This window comes from Canis aureus, chromosome 3, assembly GCF_053574225.1.
Source record: "Canis aureus isolate CA01 chromosome 3, VMU_Caureus_v.1.0, whole genome shotgun sequence".
In the NCBI taxonomy this organism is placed as follows: domain Eukaryota; kingdom Metazoa; phylum Chordata; class Mammalia; order Carnivora; family Canidae; genus Canis; species Canis aureus.
In genome coordinates this window covers 87,915,970-87,929,617 of record NC_135613.1, presented here as the reverse complement: position 1 = coordinate 87,929,617, position 13,648 = coordinate 87,915,970, and the positions used below count along the sequence as shown (strand labels likewise).

The following is a 13,648-nucleotide window of genomic DNA, read 5'->3' as shown; positions in this document are numbered from 1 at the left end:
CCTCCTGCTCACCGTGGGGAAACCCCTGCTTATTTTCATCACACGCCCTCGGCTTCCTCAGATGACTCAAACCTGCTCGGGGGGCCGGGGAGCCGTCTGGCTTCCCTGACGCCCCAGCGTGGGCTGCCCCGGGGGACGGGGGGGTGGTTCTTCCCCTGGGTCGCTGCCGCTCGCTGTCCCACGATGGCCCCTGCCTTGCTCCCGGAGCCCGGACCCTCCCGAGGCAGAGCCACTCTCAGGGTGGTGCTCGGGGCGACGCTGTCCCCAGATGCACTTGCTACTTCGACCTGGGCCTTGAGCGCCACGTATACCTAAGGGTCCCGTTCGTAGCGGCGGTACCGGCCGTGGCTGGCGACCTGCGTTCTGGGACCGGCACGGCCACGTTGGGTAGGTCACCCCGCCTTGGTCGGCACCCGTCTCCGTGCCGACGCCCCGGGAGGCCAGGTGTGTCCGCCGCCGCCTCCTGGAGGACCTTGCACGCGCGCCTGTGTCTCCAGTGTGACCCACCCCACCCCCTCGTCCCCGATCCTCTCTCTTCCTTTCGGCCAGGATGAAGCGGGCGCAGTTTGGGCCGCACGACTGGCTGTCTTTGCCCGTGCCGCCGGGACCCAGCTGGCTGCTGGTGGACGCGCTGGAGCCCGAGACGGCCTACCAGTTCAGCGTCCTGGCCCAGAACAAGCTGGGAACGAGCGCCTTCAGTGAGGTGGTCACTGTGAACACTTTAGGTGAGGGCCGCAGGCTGCACGGCCGCGAGGGCTTCCCGAGGGGGCCGGGTGGGGCGCTGCCGACCGCGTGCTCTGTGCCGTTGTGCGGGGCTTGCCCCAGCCCGGATGCCTTGTCCCCCGTCGCAGCGCTCGGGGCCGGATTCCTGTCGGGAAGAGGCTTGGCATTTGTCCTTCCTCGCCAGGCCGGGGCTTTGCAGCGTCCCGTGGCTTCGCAGGGCAGGCTCGGAGGCGCTCCCCCGTCTGCCCTCCCCGATTCCTTCCTCTGGCCTTGGCCTCACTTGCTGGCGGGCGTGTGGCCGGTTCTTGCCGTCGACTCCTGGTTCTCCGTGGGCCTCGGGGCTCCGTCCATGCCGCGCGAACGGGGGCGCCCCTCCTGCCCGCCCCGGGGCCTCTGCTGCCTCCAGGGCCTGTGGCTCTGATGGGACGCTCGGCCCCGCTCTGCAGCCTTCCTCCCTGGCCCTTGGTTCCCTCCCGGGGCCGAGAGGGCGGCTGAGGGCGGGCGGCGAGCCCTGGGACGGGGGCCCCGGCCTCCTTAGAGGAGGTCGCGGGATGCGATGCTCGGTGTCCTCATAAAGATGCCGCGCTGTTTAGAGGATCACATTCAAACATTCAAGTTCTCCGCCTTCCCCCCCTTCCTGTTTGTTGGTGTGTTTTTTTATCCGCCCCCTCCCCCGTCCTTCCGAGGAGCTGCGTTCTCTCGTCTGTGTGCGTGGATCATGGGGCCGCTTCCATGGGTGTCGAGGGCTCTTGCTGTGCAAGCCTCGTCTCTGAAACAACCCCCGCGTGGGCGTGTGGCCCTCGCTGTGGGGCCGTGGCCCGGCGGCGTGCAGGGAGGTGGGGCGCCTGACCCTGCAGGCGCCGCCACGTACCCTCTGTCTCCCCCCGCTGCAGCATTCCCTGTCACAACTCCAGAACCCCTGGTGCTGGTTACCCCACCGAGGTGCCTCACAGCCAACCGGACCCAGCAGGGCGTGCTCCTGTCCTGGCTGCCCCCTGCCAACCACAGCTTCCCCATCGACCGCTACATCATGGAGTACCGCGTCGGGGAGCACTGGGAGACGCTGGACAGTGCCATCCCGGGCACCGAGGGAGACTTCTTTGCCAAGGATTTGTCGCAGGTGAGGGGCCCGGCTTTTCCCAAATTCCGAAAGTGACGTGAGCCTGGAGACACCAAAAGCTTCCAGTGACCAAGGCAGGTGTGCTGCCCCCCACGCTCTCTGATCTGCTGCCGAGGTCTGGGATCCTCAGGCCCCACAGGCTCAGGGCCATTGTGTGGCCACAGAGACTTCTATTGCCTTGAGGGCTTTTCCCACACACGGACGTGAGCTGGGGCCGCGCGGGGCAGGTGAGGAGCCCCACCTGTGACCCTGGACGTCGACCTCTGCTCCTTGCCGGACTCTGACGCGCGCTGGGCAAAGCGTTTCCCAGAAGGGCTGTCTCCTGCTTTGCCCCCTGCTTTAACAAGTTAGACTCCCCGGAGGAAGATGCATTATCTTTTTTTTAGCAGCTGGTCCCCTGAAAACTTTGCTGTGTCTCTCTCTCGCTAGAGGGAGGAAGCAGCTTATTTCATGGAAATAAGTCTGGACAGTCTGGACAGTCTTTTTTTTTTTCTTTTTTTTCAAGATTTTATTTATTTATTCATGAGAGACACACAGAGAGAGGCAGAGACACAGGCAGAGGGAGAAGCAGGCTCCATGCAGGGAGCCCGATGCGGGACTCGATCCCAGATCTGGGGATCTCGCCCTTAGCCGAAGGCAGAGGCTCAACCCCCGAGCCACCCAGGTGTCCCGAAACAGTCTCGTCTGTCTTTCTGTCTTCCTTCCCTGGGCACTTATTCCGCAGTACAACCGGCCCCCGGGGGCCCATGAGAGCCCATGTGTGCGTCCCTCTCCACCTCTGCTTTCCGCGACCTCACAGCCCTAGATTGAAATCCACCGCGGTGGGAGTACTTTTTTTTTTTTTTTTAATTTATTCATGAGAGACCCAGGCAGAGGGAGAAGCAGGCTACATGCAGGGAGCCCAACACGGGACTCGATCCCGGGTCTCCAGGATCAGGCCCTGGCTGAAGGCGGGCACTAAACCGCTGAGCCACCCAGGCTGCCCAGTGGGAGTATTTTTACCACGGAAATGGAAGTTGGTAAATGCTGCAAATGAGGACTTTGTTTTTTCTTTTTCTTTTTCTTTTTCTTTTTTTTTTTTTGGTAACCCGAGAGCTGGTTGTTCATCACTTCCAGTCCGCCACGGCTTCGGGTACCTGTTCCCCCTTGGGGGAGGGTCTGCGGTAGGTCAGCGTCCGCCTGGGGTCCCAGGCTGACGAGAGTCTTGTCCCCGGGGCTGCAGGACACCTGGTACGAATTCCGGGTTCTGGCCGTCATGCAGGATCTGATCAGCGAGCCCAGCAACATCGCCGGCGTCTCCAGCACAGGTACGTGGGCTCGGCTCTCGTATAAGCCGAGGGCTTAGGGCCGCACGGAGTCCCTTGTGAGGGAGCTAGTCCGGGAGGGAGGCTGAGTCGGAAACGAGCAAGGGCTCTGGTTGAGACCGGAGCGTTTCTTCAGGCCCTCCAGCCCGTCGGAGGACGGGACAGGCGCTCCCCTGCTGGAGCTGCGTGCACGGCCCTGCCTGCGGGGCACCCGTCGCTGGGACTGGCGCTAGCCCCCTCCTCGTAGTAGTCCAAAAGGACCTGGCTCACGTTCCTTTGCTGTGACATCCCTGTTTCCGCCAGTGCGTCCTCTGTAAGGGACTGGGGCGGTGAACTGGAGAGACCGCAGGTCAGCACATATTTGCTGAAGGCCTGGGATGAGACTGCTTTCTAATTATGGTGGTTTTATTTGGAAAATTGCTGTTTGGTGTTGTTTCCTCCACTCCTTCGTCTCCCTAGGTTTTTTTTTTCAGGCTAAATAAAGCCAACTCCCTAGCATTTTCCACATTTATCTTTCTTTCTCTTGGCCCTGGTCCCACTTCTACGCATCTTCCTCCAGCTACGGGTCCCGAAACCCAGCAGAGCCCCTCCCTCGCCCGGTCAAGTGGCTCCCTCGGTATGGGAAGAGGCTTTCACTTAGTGATTAAGCGGGGGCGCCATTTCTGGGGGCGCTGCTCCTCCAAGGACCCCTGGGGCCGGCGGCAGGGGCTCGGCCAGGGCGCTCATGCAGCAGGACAGCTCCAGAGGCACTGGGCAGGCCGATGTGGGGAAGCAGGGGAGACGGTGGCCAAGCCCTGGGGCGGAGGGGCATCACTCCTGCCTCACCTTAGGCACCGTGGCACCGAGGCTGTTTTCTTGTTTTTCCCCATACAGAGGTACCCTGTCTTGGCTTCCCTCTAGGGAGGGGACTCTAGAGCGAGGGAGGAACAGGGACCAGGGCTCACAGCCGAGGCCACAGTAAAAGACGCAAGGGTTTGCATCGGCGGGTTCTTCTGTGTTCAGTGGCTTTATGTCTGGCACCCGAATGGAAGATAGGTACCGGGGCGCAGTGGCCTCAGCCCCCGTCTCAGCCCCCCACTCCCAAGGGCTCATAGCTTTCCATTGGCCCACGCCACTCGTCAGGGTGATCCAGGCTGTTTCGGCTCTGGCCCAAGACATCCGCGTACACAGAATATAAAGAGTGGCGCTTTCCGGTGTCACCAACTGTGAAGTAGGGCCTGGCGGGTGGGGGTCCAGCCCTGGCTCCGTCACTAACGAGCTGGGCACAAAGCGAACCGCGGTTCTTTACCTGTAAGAGGAGGTTGGACTAGTGTGGAGCGTCCCTGCGGGCTCCGGAGTTGTGAGCCGAGGTGTCGGGGACATGCTAACTCTCCCTGCAGAAATTGCTCAGCCGTGATGCGGTGGCTCGGAATCTCTGGTCACAGCCCCTTCTCCCCTCCGTGGCATTTAACTCCCAAGGTGGCTTCACAGCCAGGGTCCCATTTTGTCGGGATGGCAGGAAGCAGCAATCCCCCCTCCCCCAGGAGGCCGAGTAGCAGGGGTGTAGACCGGATAGGCCGTGTCTGTTGGCCAGTCCGTGACGGTGTCTTTACGTCAGAGTGAGCGCGTGTGCCCCGTTTGCCCCCTGTGAGGGCGTCTGGTAGTGTGCACCGTGGCCAAGCGGATGTTACTGTCGGAGTCATGCCTGCCATGCGGTCACCGTGGCTGTGACTTTTTCGCAAGCCCTGTGGACGTCACTTGACTTCCATCCACCCATCTGCGGTCCCTCTCCTCGGCCGTCCCCCTCTCTCCAAACCTCAAGTGCTAGACTCGCGCGTCGTCTGTTCCACGGGGCTAGCAAAGACGCCTGGGGGCTCAGCGTCAGAGTTGGGGGGCTCTTGCGGGAGGGAGGGGAGGGAGTCACGCATGTTCCTCGCCCCCCCGCAGACATCTTCCCACAGCCGGACCTGACTGATGACGGGCTAGCCCGGCCCGTGTTGGCTGGAATCGTAGCTACCATCTGCTTCTTGGCAGCTGCCATCCTGTTCAGCACCCTGGCCGCCTGCTTTGTCAACAAGCAGCGCAAGCGTAAGCTCAAGCGCAAAAAAGGTGGGTGTCTGCCCCCACCGCCCTCCTCTGCCTGGCCCGGTTCCCAGTGCTCCCTGTTGGAAGAGGCGGCTCTCCTTGAGCGTGGGCCCCCTTGCCAATAGGGAAATGGGGTCTTATGGGTACAACTGCCAATGGGACCGGATGGGCAAGAGGGAGTAAGGAAGGTAGATGCTGGGGAGGGGGTGATGGGCCCAGGCCGTGAGAGGGCAGGTCTGCAGCTCTGCTCTGGGCGCCATGGACCTGAGGCGAATTTTGGGTCCCTGGCCTCAGCGGGCTCTCCTTCCCCTTCTTCTTTCTTGTAGATCCTCCACTGTCCATCACTCACTGCAGAAAGAGCCTAGAGTCTCCGTAAGTGCCCCCACGGTCATGCTGAGTGCACAGAGGGCGGAGGGCGGATGCGGGCAGGTGGTTTGCCTAGCTCGGCCCCCAGACGAGCGTGTCTAGACTGTTTGCTGTCCACTGCTCTGCACGTGCACAGAGGGAGCAGTGGCGTAGACCATCCCAATAGCGGATAATCCATTGCTCTTTAGCTTCGGAATGTGTTTCCGTGGGTTTCTTTCACCCTAATAGACGCGCCTTCTTGGCGTGTCTTGCGTAAGTCGACCTTAAGGTGGGCTTGCATTTCTTGAGCATGCTGGGAACGATGCTAGAGGTGTGACTGCACGGAATGGGGCAGGCAGGAAGGGCCAGAACGAGGGCAGACGTGCGCGTTCATTCAAAAGCCGGCCGGCACCCGCCTAGATGGTTTCACGCCAGAGTGTTTCACGCCAAAGTACACAGCCCATCGGCACCCCCTTCTGTTGAGCATCCTCTTAGGCGTTTGTGGTTGTTTGTTAAGAGGAGGAAAAGAAGTGCCTGAGCGGGCGTCTGCAGCCTCACGCTCCTGCCCCCTCGCTCACCCCCACAGCTTGTCGTCTGGCAAGGTGAGCCCCGAGAGCATCCGCACGCTCCGGGCCCCATCAGAGTCCTCTGATGACCAAGGCCAGCCGGCCGCCAAGAGGATGCTGAGTCCCACCCGGGAGAAGGAGCTGTCGTTGTACAAGAAGACCAAGAGGGCCATCAGCAGCAAGAAGTATAGCGTGGCCAAGGCCGAGGCCGAGGCCGAGGCCACCACGCCCATCGAGCTCATCAGCAGAGGCCCCGACGGCCGCTTCGTGATGGATCCCTCTGAGATGGAGCCCTCGATGAAGAGCAGGCGCATCGAGGGCTTTCCCTTTGCCGAGGAGACGGACATGTACCCTGAGTTCCGCCAGTCGGACGAGGAGAATGAGGACCCGCTGGTGCCCACGTCTGTGGCTGCCCTCAAGTCCCAGCTGACCCCTCTGTCGTCCAGCCAGGAGTCCTACCTGCCACCACCAGCATACAGCCCTCGGTTCCAGCCCCGTGGGCTGGAGGGCCCCGGCGGCCTGGAGGGGCGGCTGCAGGCCACGGGCCAGGCCAGGCCTCCCGCGCCCCGGCCCTTCCACCATGGCCAGTATTATGGGTACCTCAGCAGCAGCAGCCCCGGGGAGGTGGAGCCGCCGCCCTTCTACATGCCGGAGGTGGGCAGCCCCCTGAGCTCCGTCATGTCCTCCCCACCCCTGCACGCCGAGGGGCCCTTCGGCCACCCCACCATTCCCGAGGAGAACGGAGAGAACGCTTCCAACAGCACGCTGCCCTTGACTCAGACGCCCACAGGCGGCCGCTCCCCTGAGCCCTGGGGCCGGCCGGAGTTCCCCTTCGGGGGCCTGGAGACCCCGGCCATGATGTTCCCCCACCAGCTGCACCCCTGTGACGTCGCCGAGAGTCTGCAGCCCAAGGCCTGCCTCCCCCGAGGACTGCCCCCCACCTCCCTGCAGGTGCCCTCGGCCTACCCGGGCATCCTGTCCCTGGAGGCACCCAAGGGCTGGGCGGGCAAGTCGCCGGGCCGAGGCCCCGTCCCGGGGCCCCCCTCCGCCAAGTGGCAGGACAGACCTATGCAACCTCTGGTGAGCCAAGGGCAGCTAAGACATACCAGCCAAGGTATGGGCATACCCGTGTTGCCTTACCCCGAGCCGGCCGAGCCGGGGGGGCACAGCGGCCCCAGCACGTTTGGCCTGGACACCCGGTGGTACGAGCCCCAGCCCCGGCCCCGGCCCAGCCCCCGGCAGGCCAGGCGCGCCGAGCCCAGTTTACATCAAGTGGTGCTACAGCCGTCCCGGCTCTCGCCTCTCACCCAAAGCCCCCTGAGCTCGCGCACCGGCTCCCCCGAGCTGGCGGCCCGCGCCCGGCCCCGCCCGGGGCTCCTGCAGCAGGCCGAGATGGAGATCGCGCTGCAGCCGCCGGCCGCCGGCAGCTTCTCCCGCAAGTCCACGCCGTCCACGGGCTCCCCGTCCCAGAGCAGCCGCAGTGGCAGCCCCAGCTACCGGCCCGCCACGGGCTTCCCGGCCCTGGCCGCCGCCTACCCTGCGCCCCCGCCCGCGCCCGCGCCCGCGGGGCCTGCCGACAGCCTGGACGTGTTTGGACCCACGGCCTCCCCTCGCAGCGGGGGGGAGGAGCTGCTGCGGCCGGAGCCCCCCCCGCCGCCGTTACCTACTTCGGGGTGAGTGCCGGCCGGTTGCCCTGCCCGCGTCCGCGCCTGGTCATCCTCGCCCCCATTCCCCACCCGCCCCCACCCCTCCATCACCCCGAATGACAGGGCTTGTGTGGACATGCTGCAGCATCCCTTCCGGAGAGTTCTGGTCTTGGCATCGGCGGGCGAGCTCGTGGGGTCCAGTGCGGGGCGGACCTGGTCCCCCCCGCCCCTCCCCTCCCGAGACAGGACTGACATGCGTGGGCAGGGGCGGGGTGTGCCGTGCAGGCCGAGCGGCCCCCAGGTCCTCTTGCAGTGCAGAGCGCTCCCGTGCCGTGACCCTGGCTTGGGGTGGGGGGTCCAGGGCCCTCCAGACACTTCGGATCCAGCCTCTTTGCTGCCCCGGCCCATCCTCCCTGCCAGGCAGGACCCCAGAGCCCCCCTCCACCCAGGACGGGTCGCCAGGCGGGGTCTCCTCCCCACCCCCCTTCCCCGGCCTTAGCAGCCTAGAGAGCCGGAGGGGCCGTCCCCAGACCGCCCCCTGGGCGGGGAGCAAGGTCTCAGGCCTGTGAACCGTGTGCCTGGAGCCACACACCCTACCCCGACCTGTGTGCCTCGCAGGAAGCTGCAGACAGACAGACAGACAGACAGACAAGCTCCTGCGATCAGCCTGCCCGAGAGAGCACACTCTAAACTGTAGCAGCTGGTATTCCAGGTACCAGAGTCGGCCTGGACGCCCGTCTGTGCCTCCTTCTCTCGCTTCTCTTGCCCCGACCCCTTGTCCCTCCTCCCCCTCCCCCCTCCCCCCTCCTCAAGTCTGGCTTTCCTTCTGTCTGTCCTCCTTCCTCCTCCATCTTCTTCGGGTTGGCCCGACTTGCTCCGAAGGGCTGGCAGCGTCTCCGTAGTGCCCCTCACCCCTCCTGGCCTCCCCTCCCCGCCCCTCTCCACCCCTCCCTCCCTCCCTCTCTCTCTCTCTCTCTCTCTCTCTCTCTGGTTCCGTCCTTTGGTCTCTCTTGATGTGGCCGCCTGTGCAGGGGAGCAGAGTGTTCCAGAGGAGGCTGGCCTGCTGGTAGGCAGGATGGGAGGCGGTCGGAGAGGAGGGAGCCCAGCGCCCTTCCCCTGCCCCACGCACTCCCACCCTCTCTGGTACCTGGAAGCACAGCCTCCCCTCCCGCTGCCCCTGCTCCTGGCGGGCGGGGAAGGCGAGGCGAGCTCTAGCTAGGACGCCGGGCGCGGCGCCCACGGAGCCGGGCCTCTGTCTGTGCAGGAGATGCTGTGCGCCGCAGCCCTGTCGTCTGTGCTTTGTGCAGCGCTCATCTGCCTCGTCCATCGTGCCGTCTGGTTCTCTGTCTCTCTCCTCTCCTTCCCCTCACCCCATTCTCTGGCCTCGCTTGTGGTTCTCTGGCCCCCGTGCTCCTCCCCTCCTCCCCTCTGGGTGTGCGTGGGTGGTTGCCCCACGGCCCGTGTTGATAACTGCTTTGTTTCTGATTGATCTCAGCTATCTGGGCAGTGTTGTCGAGACAAGCCTCTCCTCAGCTCAATAGGTAAGGGAGCTCCGTGGCTGGGGCGGGGCGGGGGGTGGACAGGCGGACGGGGCTTCGGCAGGGCCATCGCTTCCTTTACAGGGGAATCCAGGCCATGTCCCCTCCCCCCGCGTGGGCGGCAGCTCCGCTGCTCCGGGCCCCACGGCTTCTGGGTTCCCCACATCATGCTGCTCCCACAGCCTCACCGGGCCGCGCTCGGGCACCGCCTAGCTGCAGCTTCTGACGCCCGCCCCACACGCCACGCCTGCCCCAGAGCCACCCTGCAGTTCCCCTCACTCGGACCCCTGCTGCCCACATACCCAGGGCCTCCCACAGACACCCCCGGGGACCCTGCATGCTCCCCGAGGGGCCTAGAATGCCTACGATCCGCTTTGCATCTCTGCACCTCTGGAAACACCAGGGTCACACTCAGATCCAGAAACACCGCCTCTCCCCTGTCCCCCCGCAGCCTCAGGCAGGGTGTCCCCCGCCCCATCCTGGCTCCCCAGAGACTCAGGTCTTCCTCAGGGGTTGCTGGTCCCTCCCAGTCTTCTCGGGCTCGCTCTGATATTGTCAGGGAGCCAGGGTTGGGGTGTGGCCCCGTTCCTTCCCTCAACGGCTGGGTCGTCCCCAGGACCAGGTCACCTGTAGTCCTGTGAGGTCAGGGGCGGGGAGACGCTGCCACTTGCCGTGCCCCTTGCCTGCCAGAGCCCGTTGGGGGCTGTTACAGGACTGACACGTGGACCTCGCCCTCGGGTCAGATTGCCCCCAGACCCCATAGCGGCCACTCCCGATCCCACTGGGTCACAGCTCCAGGGGCCTGGGAGGAGTTCCCGGGCGCAGAGGACAGGCTGGCCCTGGGGCAGCACTACGCTCCTTCCTCTGCTCTCTTCCGAGGGCGTCCCTGCCCCCAAGCCCTGTCCCCTGTCCCCAAGCCCTGTCCCTTCCGCGTCCTTGCAGGTGGAGGTGTCAGGAATCTGAGGGCTCCCAGAGGGGTGTGAGGTCTCCTGCAGAGGCTTGAGGTCACCCGAGACTCACTGTCTCCCACGGTGGCTGCGACACTCTGTTTGCCGTGGATGCCCCTGCCTGTGCTTCTGGGCACTAGCAGCGTGGGAGCTTCCCATGGGGAGAAGCACCTGCATCCCCTGCCTACCTAGAGATGCCAGAGGGCTCAGGACGCTATGCTCAGGCGTAGGACTGGCCGCCCGTGAGGAGGGCTGCGCTGTGTGGCCGTGTCCTTGTGCTCTGCAGCCGCAGGCTTGTTAGCAGCCGAGGCCCCGGGGGGCGTGTGAGGCTGGTTGGGTGTCACGCTGCGGCCGCGAGCAGTGGCGAGCGGGGCCGGCATCGGGCCGTAGGTGTGAGCCCACCCTCACCTGCCGACGGCCGCCCGTCCCCCACCGTCTGAGGTCGCCCTCCCTCCCTCCCTCCCTGAGTCCCAGTTCTGACCCCCGGCACCCCCAGAGAGGAGGGAGCTCCAGGCCCAGCCGTCCCTGCACTCCTGGACAGTGCCCGGACCCCCGCCCCGCGGTGACTGCCACGCCCTCACCCGGCTGTCGCCCTGCACCCCCAGCACGCCCCACCCGCCCCCGCCGAGGGCCTGGCCCCTGTACCCTCACTGCTGTGGCAAACCCAGAAACCAAGGGCAGTGGTGGGGGACCGCAGGATCCTCGGGGCCTGGCCGGGTCCCCAGCCAAGGAGAGTCAGGTGCCCCCCGCAGCCCGGAGCCGGGCCTTGGTGGTGCTGGGCAGCACGAGCCACCCTAGTCCTGCTTGCTGAGAGCTCCCCGGGCGCGGGAGCTGCTGGGGCCATCGGGAGGCGTTAGGCTCCTCTTCAGACGCTGTCTTCATGCTGCGCCTTTGCATGTGTCTCCACTCGGTCTTGCTTGGAGAGGATGTGACGCGTCTTGTCTACGTGCGTTCTCGCTCTGTTCCTGTTTCCTTCAGTCTGTCTCCCGCTCCTCCCCTGGGCCCGCAGTGGTCCTCCTCCTCTCCCCCTCTCTCTCTCTGCCTCCCCTCCCTCTCCTCTTCCCAACTCCCATCTCGGAGCGGGAGTTGTACTGTGTGGACCTGCCCTGTGTGGGGCCGGCGGGCTCCCGGGCTCGTCCCGTAGCAGGCCTCTTCTCCCCTCGCCCTCGAGCCCTGTCCCTCAGCGCTGACTTTGGCCTGTCGGATGGGGTGGGTCTGGGGGGCGGACCCCAGGAAGGAGCTCCCGAGTCCCGAGTCCCGAGTCCTGAGGCCAGACCCTGGGTTTGTCCCTACCCCACAGGGAATGCTGCCCCCGAGTCCCGAGTCCCGAGTCCTGAGGCCAGACCCTGGGTTTGTCCCCACCCCACAGGGAATGCTGCCGTCGGTCGTCACGGCTTGGGGGGGGGGCACGACCTCCGCGGTCCGGACTTTCTCTGTTGTAAGGGGGGGCGGTGGCGGGACTTGTTCCCAGCTCACCTCGGGCACTACTGGATTTTCTGCCCCCACCCCCCACCCCGGGTCTGGTCAGGTGGTTATGCAGAGGAGGAAAGCTCCCCTTCCCTCCCGGCCGCCGACTGCCGGGGTGCCCGGCCCCGGGGGGCAGGCGCTGGCCTGCGGTTCTCACCTCTGTCCTGCGGTCTGCCTACTTTTGGAACCTTTTTGTCTGTGTCTTTTCTCCACTGTTTTGGGTGAGCACAGAGCTAAGCAACCATTAGCCAACCCTGGGCTAAATGCTTGATTTGTATGGATTTTATGAAAACAGAAAGAGAGAAGATTCCAGGCAGTTCCTAGCAGTCGTGACCCTCAGTGAAGCATCAGTGGGCTGGAGTGCTGCGGTTCGGGGGAGCTCCACAGACATGGAAGATCTAGGGAGACCCTGGGCTTTTAGGGTTGTACCCCCGCCCCCCCCAACTTCTTGGGATCAGGAGAGCCTGGTCTTCTGGGCTCCGGTAGGTTTTCGGAGGACCGGGCCTGACGGGGAAGGGGGCCGCCCTCTGTCTGTCGGAGAGCCCGGTGGGTGCTGTTGTGGGGTGCACCCTGCTGGTGCACTGCAGACTCCCGGGCTGAGGCCGCGGCAGGGGTGAAGTCGCATAGCCCAGGTCTCCCACCGTCTCCCGGCAGCACGAACCTCCGTTGTCCATGGTCCCCCGTGGGCCTGGGACGTGGTCCCCTTCTAGAGCACAGAGGTGACTTGATTCCAAAGGGCGTCACGGGCTGCAAGTCAAGTGTGTTGGGCCGCATTTCACGTTTTTTTTTCTGTATAATTTGCTAAAAATAATTCAATTTTTGCCCTCCCCTCCCCGTCCGCCCCATCCGTCCACCCCGTCCGCCCCGTCCTTCCAGACACTTGCTGTTATTTCTCCCTCCTGCATCGGCAGAGTGTCTCAGGGCCTCCAGGAGCCTTCGGTCACGTTTCTGTGTTTGAGCGCTGAGCCCAGCGCGGAGGCGGGTGGACAGCAGGCGTCCCGTCCCAGAGGGGCTGCGGCTCGGCTGTTCCACAAAGGGAAGTTGGCCTGTCCTCCTCAGCGGGTCATCACGGTTTGGGAACTTTGGCCTGAAGACAGACCTTGAGCGCCCCTTCCCCACCCCTGGCGCGTCTTCCTGGGGGCGCACGGGGTTCCCAGGTGGAGCACGGGAGCGCGGCTCTCTGCTAGGTGGCTTCCGAACCTGTTTCCCTCAGGAAGAACTCGGAAGAGCCCTTTGATGTTCTCAGCCTCGGCTCTGTGTTGTGAGAGCTGGATCCTTAGGCGAGCTGCTTCAGTTTGCCCCTCTGAGAAACAGGGTCAGTCCAGTATTTACCCGGTAGGGTTCTCGTAAGGACGGGAGAGAACAGTCAGTGCGGCCTGGTAAGTGGTGACTAACCGCCGCGTGACAGAGGCGATGAAGGCCGCGACAGGTTGATTTTAGTGAGGATGTCCTTGGAGGTTTCACCCGGCTGGGAGGGTCCCCAGGAACGACCCCAGGCGCCTTGGCCAGTTTTTCTCGCGGCCTCTGGGTCGCTCACCCTGGATTATGTGGTTTAAGCCCTGCCCCCTGGGGCCTCGCATCCCTCACCTCGCATCCCTCACCTCGTGTGGTCCCTTTGAAGAGGCTGGCCCGGACCGGGGCACAGGTAAACCCAACGGCTGATTCACACCTTTGATTCTCCTTTTAGGACCTGGAGAAGCCCTAGTCAAGGATGAGAAGGGGGTGAGCACTGCCCGCCAGCATTGCAAACTCATGCTCCCCCATCCCCTAGCCATCTCCACCCGTTGCCCGCCTTCCAGATTCCCTTGCGGCCGCGCGGCCGCCCTGTAAGGTCCGTGTGGGTGGAGTCGAAGGAGGAGGGGACGGGGATTTGCAGGTCGGGTCTCTGGGGGCAGAAGACCTGACTCCTAACGGTGAGTCGGACTTCC

The 13,648-nt window shown here is 64.5% G+C and overlaps 1 protein-coding gene across 4 annotated transcripts in view; it reads left to right on the top strand.

Annotated features, from left to right (window-relative positions):
- Nucleotides 1–13,648, top strand: part of IGSF9B (immunoglobulin superfamily member 9B) — a 56,602-nt gene that overhangs the window by 27,637 nt on the left and 15,317 nt on the right. For 2 of the 4 annotated variants that reach the window (XM_077894228.1, XM_077894229.1), the window contains exons 13-18: nt 550–725; nt 1,617–1,843; nt 3,066–3,150; nt 5,074–5,235; nt 5,538–5,583; nt 6,143–7,795. In XM_077894228.1, the coding sequence (XP_077750354.1) occupies nt 550–725; nt 1,617–1,843; nt 3,066–3,150; nt 5,074–5,235; nt 5,538–5,583; nt 6,143–7,795 (2,349 nt within the window). Of the gene's footprint in view, nt 1–549; nt 726–1,616; nt 1,844–3,065; nt 3,151–5,073; nt 5,236–5,537; nt 5,584–6,142; nt 7,796–8,386; nt 8,481–9,263; nt 9,310–13,648 lie in introns of all 4 variants that reach the window. The other 2 variants (XR_013377167.1, XR_013377168.1) reach the window with 2 other exon arrangements.